The 12,026-nt window shown below is 50.7% G+C and overlaps 1 protein-coding gene across 4 annotated transcripts in view; it reads right to left on the bottom strand.

The window, feature by feature from the left end:
* Positions 1 to 832: 832 nt before the first annotated feature.
* The window catches only part of ELN (elastin), a 72,040-nt gene continuing 60,846 nt past the window's right edge, over positions 833 to 12,026 (bottom strand). For all 4 annotated transcript variants that reach the window (XM_021005685.2, XM_021005681.2, XM_021005682.2 and 1 more), the window contains 8 exons: positions 11,864 to 11,923; positions 11,121 to 11,243; positions 10,522 to 10,575; positions 10,126 to 10,197; positions 7,733 to 7,774; positions 6,534 to 6,563; positions 4,541 to 4,591; positions 833 to 2,418 (listed from right to left, as the gene is read on the bottom strand). In XM_021005685.2, coding sequence (XP_020861344.1) covers positions 2,375 to 2,418; positions 4,541 to 4,591; positions 6,534 to 6,563; positions 7,733 to 7,774; positions 10,126 to 10,197; positions 10,522 to 10,575; positions 11,121 to 11,243; positions 11,864 to 11,923 — 476 coding nt within the window. In that variant the 3' untranslated portion in view covers positions 833 to 2,374. The remainder of the gene's footprint in view (positions 2,419 to 4,540; positions 4,592 to 6,533; positions 6,564 to 7,732; positions 7,775 to 10,125; positions 10,198 to 10,521; positions 10,576 to 11,120; positions 11,244 to 11,863; positions 11,924 to 12,026) is intronic.

Here is a 12,026-nt window from a genome sequence, read left to right as displayed (position 1 = left end):
GGTATGTTAGGGTGGAACTGGAACACGGCAGAGGGGAGAATAACTCTGGATCTGGAGTTGCAGATCTGGATTCAAGTCTGAGCGTTTCTGCTTACTACCTGTGTGAGCCTGGGCAAATCCCTCAGCTGCTACATTTGCAGAAGGAAGGAGTCGGACAAGATGGTCTGGGCTCCTTCCCAGTTCTAGATTTCCGAGCCTTTAATGTCAAATGTTCCTTCCAACTCAAAAATGGAGTTTCTTATGAACATTCTCCTCTCATCTGGTACAGTGGCAAAGAGTCAATGGTTTGGTGTTGGAAGACCCAGGTTCAAATCCCCCCTTCTCCCTGTGTGACATCGGGCGAGTTACCGTCCCTGAGCCTCATCTGTTGGACTAGATGACCATGGGGGTCCCTTCTGGCTCTAGATCTACTATCCTGAGGTTTTTCTTGAGTGTCTAAATCCGCCCATCCTTCCATTTCCCCCTTCCCTTTTTCTGACTCCTTATAGCACCCAGAACGAAGCAAGCAGTTGTTTTCTGGGCCATTAGTATGTAAGCTCCGTGAGGGCACGGATCATTTTTTGTTCTTTCTTTGTGACCCCAGCTCAGCACAGGGCTTAAACATAGTAAATATTTCCCAACTTCTTGTTAATGGACTTGGGTGAGTCTGGTTTCCTTCACTATCTGGTATGCTCCTGGAGCCTTAGGAATGTCCCATTTCTCACTCCTATCCCCCATAGCTCCTAGCTGAGGTCTGGTCACACAGTAAGCATGCATTCTTTGGGGGGGTGGTGGTGGTATTGATTGACAGATTGCAAGAGAATGAGGTAAGTCAAAAGAGGCCAGGACACCATTTCCTTTAGAAGGTTTTCATTTATTAGTCTGTTTTCTGAAGCAGTTACTTTCCTTTTCTTATAAAAAAAAAGTGTGTTCCATCCAAAGTGATACCAAAGTGATTAAAATGAACACAGGGGGGGTCAGTTCCCTCTGTGGGGATACAGCTCCCCAAACCAGAAAAAAATTTAAACACACACCCCAAAAACAAAATCAAACAAAAAAAATCCCAAACCAAAATAAACCCCAAGTATCCAGGACAAAAAATAAAATATTTATTGATCTATCACAGCGAGACACGGAGACAGGGCCTGAATGTTGGGAAGAGTTGCTCCGACGCCCGGGGCTCAAGGGGCTGAGGATACAGTACTGCTGTGTGAGATATACCAGGGATAGGCGGGGAGCTCTGGGTCCTCATTTCCCTCTGATTCCCCTCCCGCCGCAGCCCCACCCTCGGGCCTCTTGGGGTTCTCGGCAGTGGTGGCTGTCCCAGGCCTGGTGGGGATGGAGTCGCTGTCAATGGTGAATACATGCATGCGTTCCCACACTGCCGATGGCAGGGGTCTCCCCTTGCCACTGGTGTGTGTGAGTGTAGGTGGTGGCAGGGCTGGGGTGAGGGGTAGAGGTGGGAAAGACCAGGACAGGTCCTACAAGGTGGAGGGCATCACTGAAAGACATTCAAGTCCGCTGGGGGCAGGAGCCTCTTGCCAGACTGGGTGGTAAACTTTTTTTGGGTGAGGGGTGGACGGATGGATGGAAGGATAAATTCCGAAAAGATCAGGGGCATGGCTGTCCCCAGTCTTCAGGTGTTTTGGCTCCATGGATGGATGCGAGGAGCAGCAAGGGAGAGACTGAAGGGACAGCCCTCTGGGGTGGGGGGGGGGGAGAGGTGGCCAGATCTGGATGGGTCACAACCAGGACTGAGGCTGATTTGAAGTGCTCGGGTACAAGGTAGGGCAAGCAGACCCAACCCCAAAGACTGGTCATCCCAGTGGGAGAGCATGGCTGTGGGTCCTGGGCTGACCTTTCCTGGTGGGGGTAGGGTTGGATGTCTTGAAAATCTCCAAGGCTGTGCTTAGAGGAGCCCCCAGGCGAGGGGCTCCTCCAGGGGGTCCCCCTCTTCCCTCCTCCCTCACCCCCAAGAAAGTTATAAGCACCAACGAGTAGCACCATATTTCCCTCAAGATCACGAACGCAGAGGGGAGAGCTCCTAGGTGGGAATGGGGTGGTGGTGGTGGTGATGGGGGAGGATGTCTGATCCCTCCCCTTAGCCAAGCTCCTTTAGGGAAGGGGACAGACTTCCAAGCTGGCCCCTGGTTCTTGTGTTTGCTTGCCCCGTGGGCCCGTGCCTCCACCCCATCCCCTACCCCCACCAGATGGGTGGGTGACTGTAGGAACACTCCAGTGAGAAGGATCTGACCCTGGGAGAAGGGTGAGGAAGGGGGGGAGGGGAGGGGAGGGCAGAGGAGGGAGGGGCGAGGGAGTCACTCAAGGTATACATTCTAGACTAGGCAGTAGCACCAAAGTTCATGAGGTCGCGGGTCAGGTGTCCTGGGAAGATTTACTTTCTCTTCCGGCCACACAGTTTCCCCAAACAAGCCCCGCCTGCGAAAGAAAGAGAGCAATATTCCATGAGGCCAGCCTCCTTTGTCTGGAGGAAGAAGCGAAGGACCAGAAAGAGGATGTCATTTACTGTTGGTCACAAAGATGTGAAAAAGATTGGCCCTAACTTTCTTGTGGATCAAAAGTTCCTGGGAGGGCAGAGGTAGCTCCCACGGTATTAATAATAACAATGATAATTACATAGCGGTGAGGATGATGATAGCAGCTGATGTATGTTACTTGGGCTTAGCGCAGTGCCTGGCACATGGGAGGCACTTCATAAAAGTTTGATCGATCGATTAAAATTTGCAGACCACTATTCACACATTCACACGAGCACACACCACATTGCGCTTGAGCCTTACAACTCTGTCTCTGTGAAGTCTGTGCATTGTCATGCCCATTTTAACATGTGAGAAAGCTGCATCATAGAGAAATGAAGTGACCTACCCAGAATCACACAGCTAGTGACATTGTGAGACAGGATTCAGGCCGGTCTTCCTGACTCTGTAGCAGGAGTCCTTAACCTGGGAGTCTGTAAACTTGCTTTTTAAACATTCTGAGAGCTGTATTTCAGTACAAATGACTTCTGTTCTAATCCTGTGTATTTTATGCCTTTCAAAACATGATTCAGAAAAGGGGCTTACCCTAAAAAGGTAAAATAGCCTCTCCAAGGGGACCTGTGAAGGTTGAGAACCCCTGGTCCAAGGCTAAGGCTTCATCCATCAGGCCAAACTGCCTCCCAGCCTAGGGAGTTCAAAGCAACAATCCGGAGCCTTAGGAAGGTCTTTTGTGGAATGAGCTCAGCCATGCATGAGAAAGAAGTCTCTGGCCAGGCTGTGCATCCTCTGAGGATGCAGGAGAAGCCATGAAAGCGCCGTCTTCTCTCTTACCTCATTGGCATGGAAGAATGGGCCTCTTGGACTCATGTTTATTTTATTTGATCATTTGTTTTCATCCATTCTGATAAAAGAATGTTCCCCCCCCCCCCCCCATTTAAGGAGACCTGTAAATGAGTTGCTGAGATCTTAGGACAGCGAGGTTCCTGCTTGGTCCTGTGTGAGACTCTTTACTACCACCTGGTGGCAGCCAATGTACATGCAGGGAACAGAGGACCAGCCTTTCTGACCACCCCTATTCTGGCTCCTGCAGGCTAGCTTGTGACTTTGCCCTCAGTGCCTGCTTCAGGTGGGATGGATGTGAGAGGTCTAGATCCTAGTCTCGGGCCTGTCCCCTGACTGACTGACTCCCTGTGTGGTTGGGGCAAGTCATATCACACTCAGGTTCTGCACCAGTCAAATGGGGCTAGGCATGTGCCGTGGCCCTGTGAGGAGCCTTAGAGATAATGCGGGGAAGTGCTTTGGGAAATCAGCAGTGCCTACGGATTAGGGGGCTGGGGGGAGAGGAAGGGGGGAAGTGGATGAGCAAATGTGCTCCCGACAACCAGACACTCCAGCTCCTTCTCACCACACTCTGCACCACGCATTTCTCTCCCGTTCTCTTTCCCTTTCCTTCTCTTCACCTATTCCCTCCTTTTTCCTTTTTCACTATCTTCCTTCTCTCTCCTTTAACTTCTTCCTCCCTTTCTCTTCTCTTTTCTTTCTCTCTGTCTTTTCAGTCTCCTCTCTCTGTCCTTCCTCCCCTCTTTTCTTTTCTTCTCTCTCTCTTTCCTCTCCCTCCTTCTCTCTCTCCCTTCCTCTCTCTCCTCTCTCTCTCTCTCTCTCTCTCTCTCTCTCTCTCTCTCTCTCTCTCTCTCTCTCTCTCTCTTTCCCCTCTCCCTCCCTCCTTCTCTCTCTCCTCTGCATTCCTTTCCTTCTTCCCCTATTCCCTTCAGAAGTGGGTGCTGAGGAAGATGGGACCCAAAGCCCTCTGGTCTGATCATAGGAGAGGACAGCCCTGTAGGAAGGAGGGTCCTGGAAGGCTGGCTGCCCTGGAAGCGCCCAGGGAGCCAGACCAGGGGGAGTGGCTGGGCTGGTGGACTCTTGCCATTTATTCCTGTCTATTTGGGCTTCAGGGACATTCTTTTCCTGACCTACCTAACCCACCCGAGGTCTAGGGGATCCCAGCTTTTGATGAAATAGACATTTACCTTCCCCCCCACCCCATCCCCAATGTCCTCACATACCTCGATATCCCAGGGCTCCAAGGGCGCCGCCATACTGTTTGGAAGGTTTTCCTGTGGAAGACAAAGTGAGGGCAGAGGCACTTGTGAGTCGTGGCAGCTCCAGGTTCCTTCCCCCTTCCCCCGCCAAGCAGTCCCAATGCCCAGAAGCCCCCGTGCCTCTAGGCACCTCAGCCAGCGGGCAAGGCACCCGAGGGGAGGCCATCGCAGGTCCTCGGCTCAGGGGACTGTTTGGGCAGACCCAGTTCCTTGGGGCTCAGGGTGGGTACTGATTAAGGAGAATCCGAGCCTTGTCACAGAACCACAGATTTAGAGCACTGGACCTGAAGGCCAGCTGGTCCAATCCCTTCATTTCACCTATGAGGAAACTGAATCTGGGGAGATTAGGTGACTCATCTGAGGTCATGCAGGTGGCAAACACCAGAGGTAGGATCTGAACCCAGACCCCAGAGCTCATCTTTTTCCTTTCCTCCATATACCACTGTCAGCCTAGTTACACCTGGACTGTTGTAAGTCTCCTGTGGACTGGTTTCTCTATTACCGGCCCCTCTTCTTAGAATCTACTTTATGCCCAACTGCCAGGGTGATCTTCCTCATGTACCACTTGCATAATCTCACTCATCAACCTTCAATGGCTCCCCATGACCTACAGTATCAATTCTCAGAATATAGTCTAAGGACCTCTGGGGGCAGGGATGTGCTGGTAAATGTTTAACAGCCAGCCCTCCAGGGAGAAGAAAATGTATTCATGATACACTTATAAGTTTAGTCTGCATTATTCACATTTCCCCCAACCCTTTAAGAAGACAGTCAACAGAATTATCAATGAAGCCTTGGGCTCATTTCTGAGGTCTAAATGTGAACACTGAATGAACATTTAACAATCAGTTCTCAGCTATTTGTACCGGTTCCAGCACAACTCTACCTGGGGGGCCCTGACACCCTTTCAGGGGGTCTGTGAAGTCAAATCTATTTTCATAGTAATACTAAGACATTATTTGTCTCTAAAATATTCTTCCCTTTGCCAACGACATGTCTGTATGAGGCTAGATTTTCTTCATGTACTATAACCAAAACAACTTATCACAACAGATTGAAGGCAGATACGAGAATCCAGCTACCTTGTATTGATAGTGGTTCAGGAGATTTGCAAAAATATATTTAAAAAAGCCACTCTTCTCATTATATTTTCTTTTTGTTTTGGAAAATGTAATTTTTCACAAGTATATATTTCATAAAATATAGTTATTTTTCATAAACAATGTATATTATTGTTATTTTAAAAATAATTAATAAAAATATTTTAAAACTTTACCAGTTTTAATCTCTAACATGGTAAATATTGATAGATAGAACCCACATTTTAAAAAGCCCTTTGGGGGGGTCCTCAATAATTTTTAAGTGTAAAGTGGCCAAGAGGATAAGATCCAAATTCCAGGCGCTCCACAATCTGACCTTGCCAGCTTTATCTCCCATTGCTTAACCTGCATGTGTCTGCGCCTGCGTCTGCGCTGTGTCTGGGTCTGCGTCTGGGGCTGCGTCTGCGTCTGCATCTGCATCTGTGCTGTGTCTGGGTCTATCTCACTGCAGCTTCTGGGTCTTTGTCCAGCCCAGAATGTTCTCTCTTCCTTCAAATCCTACCCATCTGTCAGGGCCCACCTTTTCCAGGAAGTCTTCCCTGATCGCTCTAATCCATTGCTCACTCCTACGAACTCCTATGGGCTTTTGTCCCCTTCACTCTCTGCCTTATATTAGAGGTCACCTCTGGATTCTATGTCTTACATCTCCTCTTAGACTACAAACTTCTTGAATGTGAGAACTATGTCTTGGCCATATTTAGATCCCTCATGGCATCAAGCCCAGTGCTCTATTGTAAGGGATTCTCAACAAATAAACAGCAAAAAGCCCCCCAAACCCTAGCAAATGAAATTAGATTTCCTAGGTCCCTCTGAATCCAGGGACACGGGTGCTGCCATCTTGGTATAGGTTTACTTACCACCAAATCCCAGACCACCAGCTCCACCACCTGCAATGCAAGAGATCAGGAAAATGAGTCTACTCATTCAGTCAACAAGCATTCAGCCCCATCTCCCATCCTGCCTAGAAACAGGGACAGAGAGGATGGAGCCCAAGGCCTGGGAAAGACAGCTGGAGAAGGATGTCTGGTAGACACAGTAGTCTGGCTCTGCCGTGAATTTGCCACTTTGTGACTTTCCCTGTGTCACTTAATCTTTTTGTGACTCAGCTTATCTCCTCTGTAAAATGGAAAGAATCACTTCTGTACTTCCTACTTCACAGGGATCTTTGTGAGGATGTGTATGTGTATTAAAGATAATATGTGAAAAGTGCTTTGGAAAAGTTAAAAAGTGATTGAGATATGTGAGGACAAAGGAAGGGAAGAATTAGAAGGGAAAAAGGGAGAAGAGACAGAGATGGAAGGAGTATGGGAGGGAAGAATAGAATTACAAAGAGGGAAGGGAAAAAAAGGAGGGAGAGAAAGGAAAGAGGGAAAGAAGAAGAATGAAGGAGATAGGGAGGAAGGAATGAAGGGGAAGATGAAGGAAAGAAAAAAGGAAGGAAAGAAGGACGAAAAGAAAAAAGAAAGAGAGGGAAGGAAAGAGAAAAAGAGGAAAGTAGAGAGGGAAGGAGGGAAAAAGGGAAAAGAGGTAGAGTTGGAGGCAGTATGGGAGGGAAGAGGAAAAGAAGAAAAGAATGAGGGAGATAGGGAAGGGAGAAGGGAGAAGGAAGTAGGAAGATAAAGGAAGGAAGGAAACAAGGAAGGGATGAAAGTAGAAAGGAAAGAAAGAAGGAAGCAAAGAATGGAGGGAGAAAAGAGAGAGGGGGCGCTTTACTGATGTCCAGCCTAAATCTTCATCCCTTTTGTCAAGATCTTGGAATGAGGGCAGCTCAGGCCCCCAGGGCATGTTGTCTGTGCCAGGACCCTGAGATCCAGGAAAAGGAGGGGGTGTGTTGGGGAGCGAAAGCTGCATCTTGCATTTGTAGCACTTTAAGGGTTAATAAAGGTTTTCCTCATCCCAGTCCTGGGAGGGAGGTAATAGAATAAAGATTATTATTCCCATTTCACAGATGAGGAAGCCGGGGAGTGGTTTGCCAGTTAAGGGGGAGGGGGAGAACTCCTGGCTTTCCTCAGTCTGCGAACATTAATGGAGGGTGGGCCTTGCCAACTTCACCTACCTGGGAAAATAGGTGAAAGTCCATAGCCAAATGATGGGGCACCTGCAAAGAGGAGGAAGCAGGGGTTAGTGATGGCTGAGATAGGGTGGGATTAGAGGCTGCCATGTGGTCCAATCCCCTCATTCTACAGATGAGGAAACTGAGACCCAAAGAGATAAGTTGACTTGGTTAGGGTCATTCAGAGAATGACTGACAGTGGGCAGGTGAAGCTGGGTTCACTAACTCCAGCCTAGCCATACAACGCAGCGGGGGGCTCACAGCCAGAGTCCTGTGAAGCTTCACTCCCCCCCCACCCCACCCCAGTGCCTGGCATACAGTAGGTGCTTAATCTATGCATGTTGATTGATGGATAGCACAAGGGATTTTAAGAGGTGAAGTTGAGGATGAAGGACATCACAGGCATGGGAGATAATCAATGAAAGGCACAGGAGAAGGGAGATAGAGCCATGCATGGGAAACAGCAAGAAGTCCAGGTTACCTGGGTTGCATTGTGGGAAGTGGAGAACAATAATAATTATCATAGCTAATACTTATCTAGCACTTACTGCGTGTCAGGCACTGTGCCCTTTACAAATATTATCAAATTTAATCCCTACAACAGCCCTGAACTTGGATGCTCTTACTATCCCCATTTGACAGATGAGGAAACTGAGGCAGACAGAATACAAGTGACTTGCCCAGGGTCACACAGCTAGTAAGCATCTGAGGCTGGATTTGAACTCAGGTCTTCCTAACTCCAGGCTCAGCACTCTATCCATTGTACCACCTAGCTGCCTCTAACATAACAGTTGGAAAGGAAGGTGGGGGCCATGGCTTTAAAACACAAGCAAGAAATTGTGTATTTTATCATAACAGTAATAGGGAGCTATTGGAGTTTATTGAGTAGATGAGTGACTTTAGGAACGTCACTTTGGCAGCCACAAGGAAGCTAGACTGGAGTGGGGAGAGACTGCCAGGGAGCAAGAAGCAGGGAGGCTGAGGAGGAGGTGATCGTAATAGTCCAGCAGGGATGTGACTTTAGGCAAGGGCTGTAAATGGAGGGAGGGGACGGAGGGAGGACACTCTGTAGAAGTAGACAGGAGGAGATCTGGAGGCTGATTGGATTTGGGGGAGGAGGTGTGTCTTTGACAGAAACAGGGATATTTGGACTCCCACTCTAACCTGGCCTCTAAGCCCCGGCTCTGCCTGCTCCCCAGGGTTGTTGGGAGGGTCAGTAAGAAAACAAGCCCCTGGCCTCCTGGGCCAGGCCAAGAAGGAGAGAGAATCCCTATTTCTACCCTATCATGTCTCCAGAGAAATCCTGGCCCTCCCTTTTGGAGCTCCTGGACCTCAGCCTGGTCCCTGCCCTGCTCACCACACCCTCTTGCGAGGGCCTAATTTTGTTCCTGGGCCTGGAGACCCGGCCAAGGTCTCTGACCCCAGCCTTTCGGGCAGTGATTGCCTTGGTGCCAAGGTACTTCCCAGACAGCTGCCTCCCATCATCCTCATTGATGGAGTTGAGTGGGGCCCCAAGGGTGGCTCTGCTCCCCCATGTTGGGGCAGCTGCAAGTGTGAGAGCCTTTCCCTGGCTGCCCTGGGCTGGAGGGCAATGAATGGGCACTTGTCTGTTGGCCTGGGGAATGGGAGGGGAGGGGGGCTGGCTGGAAGAGAGGGAGGGGAGGATCATAGCTGTCACTGCTGCTCCCTGCTCAGGGTCAATTTGGGCTCCTAGACATCGTCTTCCCTGCCCTCTATGCTCTCCTGTTGACTCTGCTGAGCTACAGAGAGGTTATAGATCTTTTTTCTCATTTGTCTGTCCTGATGTTGGGGGTTCCGTGTTTTCCCCCTCAGACAAGGGACTTCCTAAAGGCAGGCTCCTCAGATGGGGGCTTTCCAACTATAGGAACTGTGTGTCTCCCATCAGACCAGGAGCTCTCTGAGGACAGAGGCAGGGTCTCCCTCTACATCAGCCCACAGGTTCTCCAGAACCCCAGAGGATGGGGACGATGTCTGTCTTCCCTTGGTCCCTCCACTCTGTGTCCAGGCCAGTGCGACTCAGGGCACAGAAGGCCCCAGGGAACAAGTCCTGGCTTGTCTCAGAAGGGTCCCTACCCTTCCTCCCCCCTCCCTGCCTTTCTCCACACGTGCACGCACTGCCCTGTGCGCACAGGAGCTTTGGCAGGGCTCAGAAGCCAATGGCTCCTGGCAGGCTGGTTCATGAGAAACCTTCAGGGCTGGTGGAGTCCTATCCTGTTAGAATGTAAGCTCCCTGAGGGCAGGGACTATTTTTGCTTTTTTTTCCCTTTACTCCTGGCACTCAGTACACTGCCAGGCCCAGAGTAAGCACTCACAAAAGCTTGTTGATTTCTTGACTTGGATTGAATCACAACCATGGTCTCGGAGAAAGGACTCACCTGCCCCTGGCAGCACTTGGGGCCCTGGCAAACCTCCAGCTCCTGGCACGAGGCCAGCTCCACCAGCTGCACCTAGAGCAGAGGAAAACTAGAAGTCAGGCCCCAGATCGACAGGGGCACGCCACGATCATGGGTCGGGGGGTCCCTGCCTGAGGGGCTGCCTCTTCTTCCAAGGCAGCCACGGCCTCCGCCCAGAACAGGGGGCACATTCCACCTGAGATGCTCAAAATCACTGGGCTCAGTGGGGCTGCCCCTCAGCCCCAGCCTTCTGTGCCCTTCTGCCCCCCAGGGCCCTGTGCTATTCTGAACAAACACCCCATGCCTTCTAGATGTCTCCTCTTCACAAGCCTTCGATTTGTTGGGGTTCCCTGAAACCTAGCAGAGACGGGCACTCACCGTACTTAGCTGCTTTGGCAGCGGCTTTAGCAGCTGCAGCTGGACTGACCGCTCCTGTGGGGCAAAGAAGAGAAGGCTCAGACTTCTACTACCATCCGGAGGCAGCCTCTACCTGTTCGAATTCATCCATTTATTCATTCTTTCACTCATTCACTCATCCATTATCACCAGGCTTGTTCAGTGTCTGTTGTCTCTAGAACCTTGTGCTAGATGGGCTGGTAGAGACGAAAGAAGGGAGGACACAGGCCCAGACCTTGAGGAGTTTATAGTTTGTGTAAGAAGGGAAGAATGAGGCCCATGAGGAGATAACTGTCATTGCGAGTTGGCATCTGGTCCAAAGGACTGGGCAAGGCAGGTGGGGTTGAGGAGGCTTAGAGGAGGGGTGATCGATGAGGCTGGAGTGGCCGGGAAAGTCTTCCTGGAGGAGGAGGCACCCACCGCTTGGGAGATGGTCATTGGGATTTGCTGAGGTGGAGGGGAAGGATTTCCAGGTTTTGGGGACAGGTCTGAGTTGAGGGTTGGAGGAGGATTGGACAGGATGTATTTAGGGGAATACAAGGAGGGTCTATCCACCCACAGATTCAGGAATGACAGCTCACCGGGGACCCCTCCGATGCCGACGCCTGGGACCCCTCCGATGCCGACGCCTGGGACCCCTCCGATGCCGACGCCTGGGACCCCTCCGATACCGCCAACTCCTGGGATGCCTCTGCCTCCCAGGCCTGTGGAATGTGAAGAGAGTAAAGCTGTGTTATCATCAGCATATGAGTCAGACTCATAAACTCACAGACCCTGGGAAAGTCATTTGACTTCTGTCTGCCTCAGTCTCCTCATCTGTAAAATGAGGATAATGATAGTACCCACCTCCCACGGTTGTGAGGATCAGATAACTAGAAAGTGTTTAGCACAGTTCCTGGCACGTAGTAAGCACTACAGAAATGTTAGCTACCCTTCTTCTTTCTCTTGCCCAGGGTCACACAGCGAGTGGAGTGGCGTCAGGAATGAAAGCCAGGCTTCCTCACTCTCAGGCCTATGTTCTTTCCACTACCCCAAGTTCTTGGGGACATCGCTGTAGGAGGTGTGGGGAGGTAGTGACCACAGGATTGGGGAAGGGAGAAGGGGACGTGCTGGGGGGTGCTTAGCAGTAAGATTGAAAGCTGAGGACATCTCCCACGGAGCAGAGGACTTTGAGGCAGCGTGGCTCAGTGGGCACATGTTCAGGTTGTTAAATTGGCACACTTGTCTGGTGGAACCTCAGACACCGCCTGAGAGTGGGCGTTTTGGAAACACACACAAACCTGGCCTGGAGGGCTGGGGACGGCTGGGGGAGCAGGACACTCACCATACTGGGCAGCCTTCGCAGCGGCCTTGGCAGCTGCAGCTGCAGCTGGGGAAACTGCTCCTGGAAGGACAGACAGAAGAGCTAAGGGACTAAGGCCCCTTCCCCAAGGATGCTCCTCCTGCCACCATCTCAGCCCTGGACTGTTGCAGTCACCACGGCTTGG

The sequence above is a fragment of the Phascolarctos cinereus genome, unplaced genomic scaffold (assembly GCF_003287225.1).
Source record: "Phascolarctos cinereus isolate Bilbo 61053 unplaced genomic scaffold, phaCin_HiC Scaffold_5;HRSCAF=322, whole genome shotgun sequence".
NCBI classification, from domain to species: domain Eukaryota; kingdom Metazoa; phylum Chordata; class Mammalia; order Diprotodontia; family Phascolarctidae; genus Phascolarctos; species Phascolarctos cinereus.
The sequence above is the reverse complement of the archived record's forward strand: the minus strand, read 5'-3'. Positions and strand labels throughout refer to the sequence as shown.